Source organism: Canis lupus, chromosome 1, assembly GCF_003254725.2.
Source record: "Canis lupus dingo isolate Sandy chromosome 1, ASM325472v2, whole genome shotgun sequence".
Taxonomy (NCBI): domain Eukaryota; kingdom Metazoa; phylum Chordata; class Mammalia; order Carnivora; family Canidae; genus Canis; species Canis lupus.
The window spans coordinates 49642600-49659824 of NC_064243.1; the positions used below are offsets into that span (position 1 = coordinate 49642600).

The window sequence follows — 17225 nt, forward strand, 5'->3', positions numbered from 1 at the left end:
ACCCTGGGATCATGACCTGTGCCTAAATCAGGAGTTGAACACTTCTCTGACCAAGCAATCCAGGTGCCCTGAAAACATAATGTTTTTAAGAAAATCTAAGAGAAAATATATTTATAGTATTTATCAGAAAAAAAAAAAATCTGGATGTAAGTGGACCTGCATAGTTCAAGCTTCTGTTGTGCAAAGGTCAGCTGTATCGTCAGTCACCTGATTGCTCATTGTTAGCTAGAGTGGACTTAAATCTGTATTTCAGCTCTTTAAACTCAGCCTGGTAGTCAGAGTTCTGTTTCAGGCTACCCATATGCAGACTCACTGTCCAGCCAGAGTCTCTTTTTTTGCCTTTGTGTCTCTTCATTGGCTTAAAAGATACTCTCGGCTTTCTTGCTACCCTTGTTTGAGCTCTAATTTCAAGGGCCCTGGTCAATTACATGGTCTTATTTAAAGCCTTTATAGATTAGTTACCCTCTATAATCTGTGGTTTATGACACTCTGTGTCTAACCTTTCCTTGGGCTGTTAGCACTGGCCTGTGAGCACCTGTGACAGGTGTAATTGTGATGTGATGGCACAAACATGGATTGGGATCCCGGTCATAATATTTACGTGTTGATGTTCCATGGTAGACTTCATCACAGTGTTGTGAAGATGATGACAGTCTCTGTATAGGTCCTACCTTGAAAATGAGGGAGTTGAAGAAAGCACTGTTTCCCAAAATTCTAGCCAGGTTGAATTGGAGACACTCGGAGTGGGCCCGGGAGTCTGCATTTTAGCAAGAACCCAAGTGATTTTTAATGTTGTCTGATATTTGAGAACCATGAATTGGATCTCTAAGCCCCTGCAGATTGCTGCCAGTGTTTGATAATCTAGGACATCATTGCTCTAATGACCATCTCACACTTAAAGGTAAAGGGTGGCCATCCGTTTATGCTTACTCATTTGAGAGCTTGAGGAAAGCTGCTGTGTAGAATTTGGACAGTACTCATATAGGAGAGCAGAAGTATTGTAAGGACTTGATAAAAAATACATTTTATACATATTCTAAGGAGCCAGTTCTAGATATGGATGATGGGAAAGTTCAGTTGAATGTCTCATATCTGTTTAAGCAAGTGAACCATATTGCTTGTCATTGGTTGCTTTTGGTTTCATTATAAATTTTTTTTCCTTTTCCTTTCTTGTTCTTCCAATTAGGCAGGAATTATTGGTAATTGGCCAAAGGAAAAAGTAACTACTCTGGAAGATTGTTGAAACTGCACTAACCAAATCACACCATTTAATTTATAGCCATTCAGGAGATCAGATGTTCCATTAATCTTGCTTAAGTTATGATGAACTAGTTTTAAAATACTATAATGAGAACTTCTCATGTAATATATTCTGTATACTTTTGATTTATTATTTTCAGAAGCTGTTTGTATTTGACTTTTTATTAATTGCAGAGGGATTTAATATTCAAAGGAAACTAGATAAACTTATTAATGGGCTTTCCATTATTAATGGGCTTTCAAGTTATTATTAAAAGTTTTATACTCATGTCAGATTGGGTAAAGATAATATAAAGTGCTTGGGAATAATAACTGTGTCTCAGCTTATAGGTTTATTTTCATCCCCAACATCCTAGTACTTCTCCATCTCCCTTAACTGACAGGTCTCTTAGAGTTTCATAGAGGATTGCCCGATCACTGATTGCTAGGAAATACTCTTGTGTTTCCTCTGTCCATCTCAAATCTATCATTTGAAAAGTATAGCAACTGATAAATAGAGTTTTTTATAGTAGCTAGACTAGGGTTTAAGTCTATCTTAAGTTTAAATTAATATCATCTTAAAGCATGATGTATCAATTTCCATTTATGCTTTTTTTTCCAAAACCAACTTTGTTTTTTGTTTTGAAAAAAAAAAAAAATGTTCTTTATGTTCCATCTTGTGCCTTTCCCAATTTGCTTGTCTTTATGAACATTGTACATCCAAATAAGCCATTGCTTTATGTACATACAAAATTTTTTAAAAATAGTATAATACACCATTTTGTTTGCTATGAGGTAGGCCTAAGATGTGTACATAATCTGCAAAAATTAGTTTTTTAGGCTACTAAAATTGGATTCTTCTTATACAGGAAAGTGGGACTGTGGCATTTTTTTTCTCTCTTAAGTGTTTTTTTTTTTTTTTTTTTTTTAAAGATTTTATTTATTCATGAGAGACCCAGAGAGAGAGAGGCAAAGACACAGGCAGAGGGAGAAGCAGGCTCCGTGTGGGGAACCTAATGTGGGACTCAATCCCAGAACCCCAGGATCATGACCTGAACCAAAGGCAGATGCTCAACCACTGAGCCACCCAGGCGTCCCTTAAGTGTTTTTAATTACTGAAATAAAGATCAAGGCTGAGAAGTTTTATCTCTTAATATTTTTTTTTCATGCTTTGAATATTCGCTTCCTAGAAAATATGGCATAGATTTGGGCATAATGTTTATAGCCCAGTCTTCTGGAATAATGAAAAACCATCCCAGCCACTCTCAGTTAACACTTTTTTTTCCTTAGAATCTTTAAATCATGGATTTAAACATTTTAAAAATCATGGAAGAACATTTATGAGTTATGTAAGTAAAGTATTACATTTTCACTGTTCATTATTCTTTTCAAATTATAAACTGTATGCAAACATTCTCTGGCCATTATCAATAATGTTATCCTATATCATTTTATAAAGTTTTGTTAGGATCCTAAATCCTAAGCTAAAAGCATCATTTTTTGTTACATAAATATTTGATTTCTTTGATTCAAAACCAAGACAACATTCTCTTCTAGGTCTGCATTGCCTCTCTTCTGTACATGTTTCTTGGATATTCTTATGTACTCTCCTAGTATTAAATAACATATGTATACACTGATGACTTCCAAGTGTATCTTTGGATTTCTCTCCTAAACTCAAGATCCACATTATGTACCTATGGACATCGCCAATATGACTTCCTATAGGCTCCTCAAATTTAGTGTATTAAAACTAAACTCATTATTTTTACCTCTAGTCTTAAACAGTGATACCATGTATGTCATTATGTGTTTCATAGGACAAAGTATAGTATAAATTCGTATCTTGAAAAATGAAATATAGTGGAGTTAAATTTGGAAGCACTTGTTAGCTTTGCTTTCAAATAACCATTGTTTTACCAAGTAGAGATGAATAAATGGTATGTATGTGCTAAGTCAATAAAAGTATAAAGAATACAGTTACAGAAAAAAAAAGAACACAGTTAAAGAAAACATCAAAGAGGAGACAAAGGCCAAAATGAAAAAAAATTCATTTTTTTATAAATGAATAATGATAGGCATTTGTAGCTAGAAGCAGAATTGTGAAGAAATTTCTTGAATGGACTGCATAAAAGGTTTTAAGACCTTTAGAAGTAAGATAGATTAAAATAAGGATAAAAATTCCATCATTTAAAAAATATTGGTAATTAAAAAGTAATAGTTTTTATATTAAAATATAGCAAAAATTCCTATAGAGAAAATCTTTTTTGATGGACCATAAAGGAAATAAATATGTCAAGTTGGACTTAGGAATTCCTCTTAGGAATATTTGTTTTAATTTCTTTTTTTTTTTTTTTTTTTTTTTTTTGAGAGAGAGAGAGTGAGCTAGAACTAGTGTGCACTCATGCCTGTGTAAATAGGGGAAGGGCAGGGGCAGAGGAGGGAGAGGGAGAGAGAGAACCCTAAGCAAGTTCTATGCTCAGAGCAGACCCCAATGTGGGGGCTCAGTCTCATGACCCTGAGATCATGACCTGAGCAGAAATCAAGAATAAGATACTTAACTGACAGACCTAAAAATTCTTCTTTTAAAACTATTTTAATTTAAACTGATTAACCCTCTCAAATAAAAATCTTTAAAATGGGGGGAATGTATCTGGGTGGCTCAGTTGGTTACGTGTCTGTCTTTGGCTCAGATCATGATCCCACCATTCAAGGATTAAGTCCTGGCATTTGGTTCCTTGCTCAGTGGGGAGCCTGCTGCTCCATCTCCCTCTGCCCTCTACTCACACTCTCTCTGTCGCTTTCTCTAATAAATAAATAAAATCTAAAAAAATTTTTTTTAAATTGATTAGAAGGTAAATTGGTTTTAAACAGGATTTCTGGGCAGCCTGGTGGCTCAGCAGTTTAGTGCCATCTTCAGTTCAGGGCCTGATCCTGGAGACCCAGCATCGCGTCCATGTCAGGCTCCCTGCATGGAGCCTGCTTCTTCCTCTGCGTGTGTCTCTGCCTCTCTCTCTCTCTCTCTCTCTCTCTCTCTTTCTGTCTCTCATGAATAAATAAATAAAATCTTAAAAAAAAAAAACCAACAGGATTTCTTTAGTGAATTAATTTTGGATATATCAGTTTGTAACCCATATAAATATGCCCTATTTCACCAGATCTAAGGCATACTATGTTTTAAGAAGAAAAATGCTTACAATTGAAGACAGAATGTTTTTTTATACTTAGAATTTTTATTTTTTATTTACTAAAAGAACCCTTTTACACTTCTTGATATTTAGATACAGATTTTAAAGAACTACTTGTTACTTATGTATGTGTGTATAAAAGAAAATATAAATGAAACCTACTAGTGAATATATTCTTAAAGCTTATTCATATCAATTTTAAAATCTATTTTAATTTCAGAGTTCTTAAAATCCAGAACATGTGTCCTAGAGTCAGTGACATGAAGTATATCTTGGGTGTGGAGGGGAGACTGGGACAGTGTTTTAGGTTTGGGCATTATCCGTATATGAAGTGGAAGCAGAGATTATCCAGGGAGGGAGAGAGTAAGGCAGAAGAGATCAAAGAGCAGAACTCTAAGAAACAGCATTTTCTGGAGTGAGCCAAGTTCCAAGGAGGGAATTTGAAAAGGTGTGACTTGGGAAGCAGAAAAGAACCCAGACTGTTGTATCTAGAAAGTAACAGGATGAAGGGATTTCATTAAGGCAGAGGTCATTGATATTGGCCGAAATGCCAAACAGGAAGCAAGGGGTGTGTGTGTTCATTTGAAAGCTTGGGAATTAAATTAATAGAACCTTCTACAATTGTTTGACAAAATGTGATGTTTGCTTTCTTTGCATTAATTTTGAATGATTTTATATGCCAGTTGCAAATGATACTGAATTAGTCTCTATGTCTTCAGTTTTTTTAATGCTAAATTTAAAATATTATTGTTCATTTGTGAGAAAGAAGAAAACAAAGAATAGAATAAATAAACATTTTTGCCTATTACCTCTTTCATTTTTTTAAATGAGAATAATCTGAGAGTGCCTTAAAGAGTTTTTGCTCAATCTACTTAATTTTACAAATGAGAGAAGTGACCCAGGAAACTTCCGTGGTCTGCTCTGAGTTAGTACATTTAGTTCAGGGCAGAGGCAGGGATGGGATTTGTTTTCTAAACCATGTTTCTCAGATCTGTAATGTTTCTCCCTTCTTATGTCGGGGGTGGTAACTTGTGGCAATTTTGCTCACTGGGTAACTGCAACTTTAATGTAGAGAAACAACTTGTTTTAGATTGTAGTGGAGAATAGTAGAGAGCAGAGCAAGTATAATAAAGTGGGGGAATGGATAAAATCTTTTTAGAAATTTAGAGAGAAATGTTGTATGTATCTTGAATCTTTTAATTTTCAGCCTATGGTTATGATTTTTCCAGTAATAGCCTGAAGAATAAGTAAATGTGAATCAGTTTTAGTGAGGATACTGAGTAGCTTCATGTTTTAGAGCTAACCCAGTGTTCTGTTTATTTCTTTTTACTAGAAAAAATGAATGCACCAAACCAGCCTCCACACAAAGACACTGGAAAAACCATGGAGAATGTGGAAGAATATAGCTATAAGCAGGAGAAGAAGATCCGAGCTGCTCTTAGGACAACAGAGCGTGATCATAAGAAAAATGTGCAGTGCTCGTTCATGTTGGACTCAGTGGGTGGGTCTTTGCCCAAAAAATCAATTCCAGATGTGGATCTTAATAAGCCTTACCTCAGTCTTGGCTGCAGCAATGCTAAGCTTCCGGTATCTGTGCCCATGCCTATACCCAGAACTGCACGCCAGACTTCTAGGACTGACTGTCCAGCAGATCGCTTAAAGTTTTTTGAGACTTTACGACTTCTGCTAAAGCTTACCTCAGTCTCAAAGAAGAAGGACAGGGAGCAAAGAGGACAGGAAAATACATCTGCTTTCTGGTTTAACCGATCTAATGAACTGATCTGGTTAGAGCTACAAGCCTGGCACGCAGGACGGACCATTAATGACCAGGACCTCTTTTTATATACAGCCCGTCAAGCCATCCCTGATATTATTAATGAAATCCTTACTTTCAAAGTTAATTATGGGAGCTTTGCCTTTGTTAGAAATGGAGCTAGTTTTAATGGTACTTCAGTAGAAGGGCAGTGCAGAGCCCCTCATGGAACAAAAATTGTGTGTTACTCAACATATCATGAGCATCTCCAACGCCAGAGAGTGTCATTTGAGCAGGTAAAGCGGATAATGGAGCTGCTGGAGTACATGGAAGCACTTTATCCATCGTTGCAGGCTCTTCAAAAGGACTATGAAAAATATGCTGCAAAAGACTTCCAGGACAGGGTGCAGGCACTCTGTTTGTGGTTAAACATCACAAAGGACTTAAATCAGAAGTTAAGGATTATGGGCACTGTTTTGGGCATCAAGAATTTATCAGACATTGGCTGGCCAGTGTTTGAAATCCCTTCTCCTCGATCGTCCAAAGGCAATGAGCCAGAAGATGAGGGTGATGACACAGAAGGGGACTTGAAAGAGTTGGATAGTAGTACGGATGAGAGTGAAGAAGAACAACTCTCAGGTCCAAGGGCACCAGAGCCCACACAGCCCATTGACACCAATTTCAGCATCCATTCACAGGATTGTGTACTGAAGAAGCTTGAGAGGCTTGAGTCTGAGGATGATTCTTTTGGCTGGGGAGCACCAGACTGCAGCACAGAGGCAGGCTTTAGTAGACATTGTCTGACTTCTATTTATAGGCCATTTGTAGACAAAGCCCTGAAGCAAATGGGGTTAAGAAAGTTAATTTTAAGACTTCACAAGCTGATGGACGGTTCCTTGCAAAGGGCACGTATAGCACTGGTAAAGAGTGACCATCCAGTGGAGGTAGGTTTCTGGTCGGCATTAGTATGGTTTTGTCCTCAGTTCCATTATTACAGTGTGTTGTGTTGATTATTATGTACTTTCGTAGTCTTGATATTTTTAAGATGTAAGTGATAGTTACTGTAACTTGCAGACTTAAACATTTCTATAAAGCACTGTAATAAATGGGGAAATGGTTCTTTGAAAACTGTATGAATTTAGTGTATTAAGTGTAAGGTGGTGTGTGGAGGAAAAAAAATCCAGCCATATAAATATAGGATGGAGAAGGACAGGCTAGGTATAAATAAAGAGGGAAGAAAACCACAATCATGGGTGACCACAGACTGAATATGAGTCAGTAAAAAAGTCAACATGATGCTGAAATATTTTTAAATGAATGTGGCATCCGAGGTCATGGATCTCCTTCTTTTCTCTATTCTTTGTAGTAGCTTATTTTTGAGTAGCATGTCCAGTTTTGGCCACTGTATTTTAAACTGATAAGAACAGATACTATGCATGATCTTAGCCACAGGCCAAGAGGCTATTTGGCCACTGTATTTTAAAGAGATGTGAGTTGTAGAGAATTGTAAGAATGATCAAAGGAAAAAAGAGTTTACATATTTAGCAAAGTTTATGATTAGTATAAATGATAGAAGTTTAAGGGAGGCCTTAATTATCAAATTCATGCCTCAATATGTGAAGATTTTTGTGAGAGGAGTATGCCTCCTAGAAAAAGCAGCTTGAAAACAGTACACATTTTATTTTGATTAGCTTGATGTCTCAGAAATTCTTGACTGTGAAGGGTGGTAAAACAAGAGAGGGCACACTGTTGGATACTGTTCTTCAGAGGAAGAAGAACAGTTTTTCTTTTGTGGTGAGTTTGCATGTTCATCTGGCTAAAAGCAAAAGCACCCACATCTTTGAGATCCTTTGTCCTGTTCTATGTCGCAATTCTAAATTTTAGTAGCTATCTACATACATATTTGTGCACCTTTCATTTTTATTTTTAAACTTTAGTTTACTACACAATCTGGCTTGCTTTGGAGTGAAAGGTGATAAAACAGAAGGCATTTTTTTTTTTATAATGGATAACATTGGAAGAGAATCTGAGTATATAAGATTTTTATTTTTCATGAACTAGACCATGAACCCCTAGGAGAAGGGGTCAGACATTCACATAATATAGCAAGATGTTTGCAAAAGGAGTCTGTACTTTGTAGCTATAGGAAGTTAGTTGACTGAGTATTATTTGAATTACAAGTCTTAATAGTGAGTTTATATATGAGTCTTCTTTGAACAGTATTTTAACTCTGAATGATTTTTTATGTGCATCTTTTTTTAGAGCAAATGACTCTTTTTCCCCTTTTAGTCCATAACAATTTCATGCAATTTTATTAGTGCAGGTTTCAAAATCAGTAGAACAAAACTAGACACAGATTGAGGATTTGCCATATACTTCAGATGGTGAATGACTGACTTTGATCTAGATTTTTGGCTGGAGTGTTCAGTTGCAATGAGGACACATGTGGACAAGACAGGGACAATGATTAATTTTTATTGTGAAGCACTATTTTTGAAGTAATATGAATGAAACAGCTCTGGCAGTATTAACCCCATCTCTGATTCAGTGAATCTCACGAGAGTAAGGGCCCTGGGAGGTATATGGGGGCTTCTTACAACTGCTTTAAACTCCCTCTCCCAAATTGTCTTCCTCTCGCCTGGGGACCTTCTGTGGCAATGAACCATTGCTACTAATGGTAGAGCTTTGCATGCCTGAAATGTATTGGAACAAGAAAAAGATTGGAAATGAGTGCGCTACATTTTCTATTAGAAGTCAAGTTGAAAAAAAAAAAGTCAAGTTGAAAATAGATGGTAGTAGGTAGTCCATCGTTTTGAATTCCTGTCAAAGTTGTATTCCCTTGTTTTGACCAGTTGTGATTTAAGTAAACAGGTTATCCTTATTATAGAAAAGAAAAGATATATAGATTCAGAGCTCATAAAGTATGTGAATTAAAGACTTGTAGAGAGAAAAAAAAAGACTTGTAGGATTTTTTTGTATAGAAAAATGAGGTACAGACGCCCCTGTTGCTTTTTGTTTTATAAAATGTCATGTTTGTCATATAACAAAAGAGTAACTGAGAGCTGAAATAGAAATTCAATCTAAATGAATACAAGATGAGGCTCCAACACTACAATTAACTCAGTGGGAAAGTTAGACTTATTTTTTCTTACCATTTCAGGGACATAACTTCTAGAAGGGGAGGTGTGTACGTGTATGTGTATGAACACATGTAGACTTTCCTTCTGGGTTTGTTTCAGTCTTTGAGTATGTTGGAGAAAGAGCCACAGTTTTGAAATCAAGTAACTGGATTCCATTCCTTGGTGTGGGTCTTTCTCACCACATGACTTTGTAAATGATTTAATCTTTCTGACCCTAAGTTATCACATCTGTAAAATGACTATATACTTTCCTACCTACCTCACAGGGTTGTTGTGAGGCCTGAAAGGTGTTTGTATAAATGGTAAAATGCTATAGAAGCCAAATATAAACTATTAATTTTTTAGAGGTTTTGTTAAACTTTTTTTTTTCTTTTGAAGCTAACTGTCAGTCAGTATGGGCTAGACTATTCTGTTTTTATTTTTAAAATGTGTTTAACCTTTTAATCTCTGCCAAATACTCCTACATTTGAAGGGCATACATTTTAAGCAGCATATAGCCTTTTGGTTTAAGGACAATTTTATTTTCATTCTTGATAGAAGAATCTTGACCAGCTGGCACCACAGATTGTACTCAATACACATCTTTTTTTGCACTTTTTTTTAGGTTATGTGATAATAGTAATGAATATAGTTGAAGGATTTGTGGGAAGGAGGAAAAATACTCAGGACGTTTGAGTTTTCTTGTCTATGTCTTTGTATTTTTATTCTTTATAACTAAGTTACTTGTAATTAGTGCTTATAATAACATGGTCTTATATTTAATCCCCTTTGGCTTATAAACATGCTTTATAAAGCAATTTTTCTCTAAAATTTTATTATATTTCAAAATCTTTAAATTTAAAAACCTGTAATCTTGAGATAATTCTAGATTTATGGAAAACTTGCAAAGATAGTACAGAGTTTTCATACGTTCTTTATCCAGCTTCTTACTTAACTCTGCTGTATTTGTCAAAATTAATATATTAACATTGGTATAAAATACTGTTAACTAAACTGGAGCCGTTACTGGATTTCTGTTTTTGCGCTAATGTCCTCTTTCTGTTCCAGGACCCAGTCAAGGACACCACTTTGCGCTTAGTCATGTCTTCTCCGTCTCCTCTGATATGTGTAGTTGCTTAGTCTTCCCTTGGTTGTCATGGTTTGGATGGCTTGTAGAGTGTCCTGGAATTTGGATAGGTCTGGTGTCTTCTCAAGATTAGACTGAGGGCCTGGGCTTGTGCAGGAATGCCACAGAGTTGCAACGCCCTATGGCATCATATTGTCCCTGGTGGTGTTAACCTGGGTCACGCGTTGAAAGTGGTGTCTGCCAGGTTCCTCCATGAGTTAGCAGTTTTCCTTCCCATGCTTAGTTCTTTGAAGTGAGTCACTAAATGCAGCCCACATTCAAGGGGAGGCCAGTGTCTCTCTACTCCAGAGGAAGGGAATAGCTACATGAATTATTTAGAATTATTCTGTAGGAAAGATTTACCTCTTCTCTCCCATTTACTTACCTCACTGGAAAGTCATAAATACTTATTTTTTCTTTGGGTTGTAATCTAGTAGTATTGCTCCTTACTTTGTTGCTCACATTGTTCCTGCTTAGTCACTGGATCTCTTTCCTTCTGTGTCCTTTTGACATGCTTGCATTTTTTTTTTTTGTATAGTGTTGCTTTTGAGCAGTTTCTTATTTGTGACATCATCCTCTATTTTTCCTGTTGCAGTCCTGAAATCAGCCATTTCCCTGAGGAGCTCCGGTTCCTTTTATGGGAGTATGGTATTTAGAGATGAAGATCTGGGCACTGGATGTTACTGTTGGGTATCATTGCTTCCAGGCCCACTCAGTCATAGAGTTAGAAAATAGAGGTATGTCCGTCACCCCATGTGTGTGTATGCACAGCTTGACAGTTGATCAGTTGATTAATTGATCATCTGTCTCCTTGCTTACCTGTCTGTGAAAATTAAACCTGTTTTCACACTGATGTCTCTGGCCTAATTTAGCATTACCAGGTTCATCCTAGCCTTCCTCCTCTGCTTATTTGTAATTTCTTCTCTTGCGATGAGAAACCTGGCTCCCATTACTACATTCATTCACATATTGGTGCAGCCAGAGTATACATGTAAAGTAGTTTCAGAACTGCTAACCAGGTCCCCTCTGAAGATAAATTTGTGAACTAGAGTACGGCATTTCAGTATAATTACTTTTGTCTTTGGTCTTAGAGAGTCCCCACAGAATTTTCCAGAGTTAGTTAGGTCAGCACCTCTTTCCTTCACCCTCCTCAGTGACATAATATCATATGTTTGTAATATACTTAGAGTTACTTCATCTCAGTCCTGAGATTCCACAGTGTCCTAGCTGATTTTTTTTTAAGTTTACATAGAGTTCACTCTTTATGTTGTACAGTCCTTTGGGTTTTGTGCATTTAAAATGTTAAATATCCATAAATATTTGAGCCACAGATTATGATATGGTTATTTTATGCTTCTTCCTTTTTGCTTTATCTTATGAAATTTACACATTTTCAGAAGAAAAGAAAGATAAAATATTTATTTAGTGTAGTGTATAAAAAGATCTAGTTGCCTCACTGCATGTTACCGTGCATATTACCTCAAATCCTAAGGAAGACTTTTGATTATTTTATGAATTACTTTCTTTTGAATTACAAATGATGATGTAATAATTATAAGTTTAGTGGCCAATAAAATATTATTTGTTTGATGATCCAGGAATAATTATGCTAATTTTTTCTGTATGCACAAGAAATCCTGAAGAGGTTGCCTTATATATTCAGAGTGGACAAAGCTTTTAGAAACTAGGGAATATGGTAACAACAGCTACTATTTATCAAGTCTTACCATATACCAGGCATAACAAATGAGTGAAGTGGTAGTGTTAATTCTGTATTTTACAAATAAGGAGAGTAAATGACTTACCCCAGATCGTAGGAGCTATAGATTGTTGGAGGAATTCAAACCTAGGATTCTGGGATGCTACACTTTCAACTGTGCTAATGGTATCCAAACCTGGCTGCACACCCAGCACTACCCAGGGAGTTTCTGAAAATTCAGGGACCTGTGCCTTTTTGGGATATAGGGCAAATCAGAATCTCTTGAGGTAGGACATGAGTGCTGACATTAACAAACCTCCAACAAGCTGCCTGTGTAGCCAGACCAGCACCAGTGCAATTCTGAGTGAGCCCCGTTGAAAACACTATGTAGGCAATAGTACTTGCCTAGCCCTGCCTTCCAGATCAGTGTTCATTAACACAATTATAGTAGTTAATTGTTTTATTTGCTTCAGTCATTACTTGTCTGATTTCATTAGTAAAGTTGCACAGACTTTTTAATTAAGTGGCAAGCTAATAAGTATATCCTTGCTCATTTGCCTATAGGTTTTCTGTTTTCTAAAAGAAGCATGCATACTTGAGGAGAAATAGGCAGTTGTTCTATGTTGTTTTTGACCACAGTGAGCCAATGGAGTAAAATCTGATGTAAGATGGAGAAGATCAGAGGACAGAATTCATCAGCTCACAGTGGAGAACTGCATCCCATGAAGACAACACAACAGTAGCAACAAGACTAGTAGCTAGCATTAACTGAATACTTGGTATATGGAAGTGGGTTGGTCAAGTGACTCGGTTCAGATCCTATATAAACCTGTAGGGCAGAGCCAGGATGTGACCCAGAACAGGCTGTAAAGTTGTGTTCTTAACCTTTACAGTATACTGCCTTTTGAAGTTCTACTTTGTCCCACCTAGTACTTGAAGTAGTTTTTGGCTTAGTGGGTAGCATTTGAAAATAAGATTTCACGAGAAAATCTGGAATTTGTCCTTAAAGTGCTAGGAGGAGGTCTGTCAACACTGGGCTCACATTCCCACACAGTAGCGTCTGGCAGGCTCCAGTTAACCATAGTGCCTATCGTTTCCTATTCTCCACTGTCACCCTTCCCTATCCCCTGTTGATATCATCCACCTAGCCCTTGTAGGCATCTCAGTTTCTGCTTTGACCCCTGGTGTAGAAGCATAGAAACTTTTGAAGGGTTACATAAAGACTACAGTTGATCCTGGAACAACATGGGGGTTAGGCATGATGATCCCCTGTACGGTTGAAAAAAACACATAAAACTTTTCACTTCTCCAAAACTAGGAAGTGCCTCCTGTTGACTGGAAGTTTTACTGATAACCTTAACAGTTGGTTAACACGTATTTTGTGTGTTACCTGGGCTATATGTTGTATTTTTACAATAGGTAAGCAAGAGGAAATTTATTAAAATCAAAAGAGAAGATACATTCATTTACAGTACTGTACTGTATTTATCGAAAACAATCCACGTTTAAGTGGACCCATGCAGTTCAAACTCGTGCCATTCAGGGATCAACTATACTTTGACCTGTTCCTTTATTTTATAAAACAATGTACTTTCTTTTGTTTAATGTGTATATAAAGAAGCAAAGTTGCTGCTTATCTTGTACCCCTGCTCAGAGTAGTAATGCTTTGGTTTGCATCTTCTAGAGTTTTTTGTGCTTATATAAATATATATCTTTGTTATGTGATACGGGTAATTTTTAAAAGTTTTTATTTAAATTCTAGTTAGTTAACATGCAGCGTAATGTTAGTTTCAGGTGTATAGCACAGTGATTCAGAACTTCCATATAACATCCAAAAGCGCTCTCTTTTTTAAAAAGTGCTAATGCTATATTTATTCTATGATTGATAAGACTTATTCCCCCCTCCTTCGGATTTGTCCATATTGGTATATGTAACTCTACCTCAGTTGCAATTAACTACTACATGGTTGGTATTCCATCATAGGAACGAATCATTTTACTCTTTTATTTAAATCCCACCATCTACCTCTGGCAACCATCAATCTGTTCTCTGTATCTCTGAGCTCAGTTTTGTTTTATTTTGTTTTTAGATTCCACCTAGAAGTAGGATCATATGGTGTTTGTCTTTCTCTGTATGATTTATTTCACTTAGCAAAATGTCCTCAAGATCCATCCTTATCACAAATGGCAGGATACTTTTATTTATATATATATTTATATTTATATATTTATATATATAAATAAAAGTGGGTTGGTCAAGTGACTTGGTGTGTGTGTGTATATATATATATGGCATATATATAAAATTTCACACTTTCCTTATCCATTCACCCATTGGTAGACACTTAGGTTGTAGGTAGACACAACACTTAGGTTGTTTCCATATCTTGGCTATTGCACACAGTGGGTTCAGATTTCTTTTTGCTTAGTGTTTTTGTTTTCTTTAGATAAATACACAGAAGTGGAATTGCTAGATCTATGTTTAATCTTTGAGGAACATCTAAGGAACAGCCACTAAGGAACATCCCTTAGTGGCTGCATCAATTTACATTCCCAACAACAGTGCACAAGCATTCCCTTTTCTCCACATCTTTACCAACACATGTATCTTAACTGTTTGATAATAGCCATTCACTGTGAGATGATATCTTATCGTGTTTGTGTGTGTGGTTTTTTAAAAGATGTATTTATTTATTTATTTGAGAGAGAGAGTGTGCATCCACATGAACTGAATGGGCAGAGTGAGAGGGGGAGTTTCTCAAGCAGACTCCACGCTGAGCCCAGAGCCAGACATGGGGCCCGATCTCACAACCATGACATCATGACCTGAGCAGAAACCAAGAGTCAGATGCTCAACTGACTGTGCCACCCAGGCGCCCATCTTACTATGGTTTTGATTTGCATTCCCCTGATGATTAATAAACCATTTCACTCTTAATGGACACTTAATTTTTTTACTTTTATAAGCAGTGTAGCAATAAATATTATGTGTACATTCCCCTTTATGAACTTATGTTCTTGTAAGAATGGTTAATTGAAATGGAATTATGGGGTCATGGGGTATGCACAGTTTAATCTTTGATAGATACTGAAAAGTTGCTCTTTAAAACGGCTGTACTATTGTGTACTTTACCTGACAGTATAGGAGAAAGCCCATTTGTCCTTATTTTTGCAACCATGATCAGTAAAAACTATATAATTTTCTTTTTATCTTTAATTCTCTTCATTTTTAGTGACATTGAGCATGTTGTCATGCTTATGGGCACATACATGTCTGAATTTTCTTTGATTCATTTTGTTCATTTTCTGTTGAGTTTTTTGTTACAATTTTGATCTGTTGGAGTTATCTTTATTTTATGAATATTCATTTTTTATTATGGCTATAGACCATCTTTAACTTGTTTATGACATCTTTCACTAGGTAGAAATTTAGAATTTTTATTTTAGTCTTGATCACCTTCTTTTGTGTATAGTCAGAGATTATAAAGCTTTCTGTATTTTTTCCCTCATTTTTTACATGATTCAAAATTTTTCATTAGGGAAAATACTAAACCCATGCAAAAGTAGAGAGAATAATACTATGAATCCCTTTGAATCTGTATCCCCACACACTGATTATCAGCTCATGGCCAGTACCTATAAGTACTTGACACCTTCCTCTATCACTTTGAAGAAAACCTCAGATGTCATCATATTTTATCCTTAAATAGCTCAGTATGTTTCTCTGAAGGACAAGGCTTGTTCTAGAAATACACCACAGTACAATCATCAGACCTTAAACATAGTATTAACTCCCATAGCCATCACAGATCAAATTCGTGTTCATCTTTTGATTGTATCATAGTTATCTTGGTTTTCTTTAAAACATATTGTACAATTTAAGTTGATTTTCAAATAATCACACAAGGTAACAATTCATTATATATATATATTTTTTCAAAGCTTTTATTTATTAGAGAGTGAGTGAGTGGTGGGGAGGGGCAGAGACAGAGGGAAAGGGAATCTCAAGCAGACTCCATGCTCAGCACAGAGCCTAATGCAGGGCTTGATCCCACAACCTGAGATCATGACTGAGCCAAAATCATGAGTTGGACGTTCAACTGACTAAGCCACCCAGGTGTTTCCAGTTCATTATATTTCTTAAGTCTTTTTAAATCTGTAGCTCCGTCTCTTTTTTTTTGCCATATATTTATTGAAGAACCTGATCCTTTCATCCCATAGAGAGTCTTCTACAGTCTGAATTTTGGTGATTGTATCTACAGTTGTCCTTTCACGAGTTTCCTTTTTCTCTGTGTTTTGTGTAAACTGGCTATAAGAACTAGTCGCTTGATTAGATTCAGGATTTTTTGATTGGTTGATTGATGGTGTTATGGGGACACATAAAATACATGACTGTCTTTTTGAAACATTAGCAGTTAATGATCATTACCTAGATCCCTTACTTTGTTAAGGATTGAAAAGTGATATTCTAATTCTTTTTTCTTCTTAATTTATTAACTTAATTATCAGCTGCATTAAATAGATATTGCTGCAAAGAAAAACTTTCCTCAGTCATTATTTGGTCACTGAGTGGAATAGTTGAACAGAAATGGTGGAGTGAATATGCTTGAGTCTTTCCTTTTTTATTTAGTTAAATAAACTAGTTAGTGTCTTTTCTTTTTATTAATGTGATTTTGAACTCATGAATTTAAACCTGTTTGATATGTTTCAACCCATCAAAATCATTATTGTAATCCAATGAAGAAATTGTAATAATTGATGTTCACATTATCCCACTTTTGGACAATGGGAACATATTCAAGTTGGCTAAAGTCCTTTTATCACAGCCATTGTGAGTAATGTTTAATAGCTTCTTTGATAGCTGATATAAGAATCTATTTTAAGCTCATATCGTACATCTGCTTCAGATTAGGAATCTGATTTATCTTCAGGGAATCCCTGTTCCTTTTATTGGGAAATGGTATGTCAGGACTACAGTACTGGCATTGTTCATTGAAATGGTCCATCATTGTTTTAGTTTTCTTTAGTAGACAAAACACACACAAATATACAAAAATACCTCACAATTTCATACTAACAATTCAAAATCAGGATTTAAATT

General features: G+C 35.9%; 1 protein-coding gene and 1 pseudogene across 10 annotated transcripts in view; one reads left to right on the forward strand and one right to left on the reverse strand.

Moving 5' to 3' along the window:
• MAP3K4 (mitogen-activated protein kinase kinase kinase 4) overlaps window positions 1–17225 on the forward strand; it is a 110850-nt gene that overhangs the window by 44861 nt on the left and 48764 nt on the right. For all 10 annotated transcript variants that reach the window (XM_049114198.1, XM_049114172.1, XM_049114179.1 and 7 more), the window contains exon 3: window positions 5761–7124. In XM_049114198.1, coding sequence (XP_048970155.1) covers window positions 5761–7124 — 1364 coding nt within the window. The remainder of the gene's footprint in view (window positions 1–5760; window positions 7125–17225) is intronic.
• LOC112645752 (U2 spliceosomal RNA) lies at window positions 7541–7645 on the reverse strand (annotated as a pseudogene).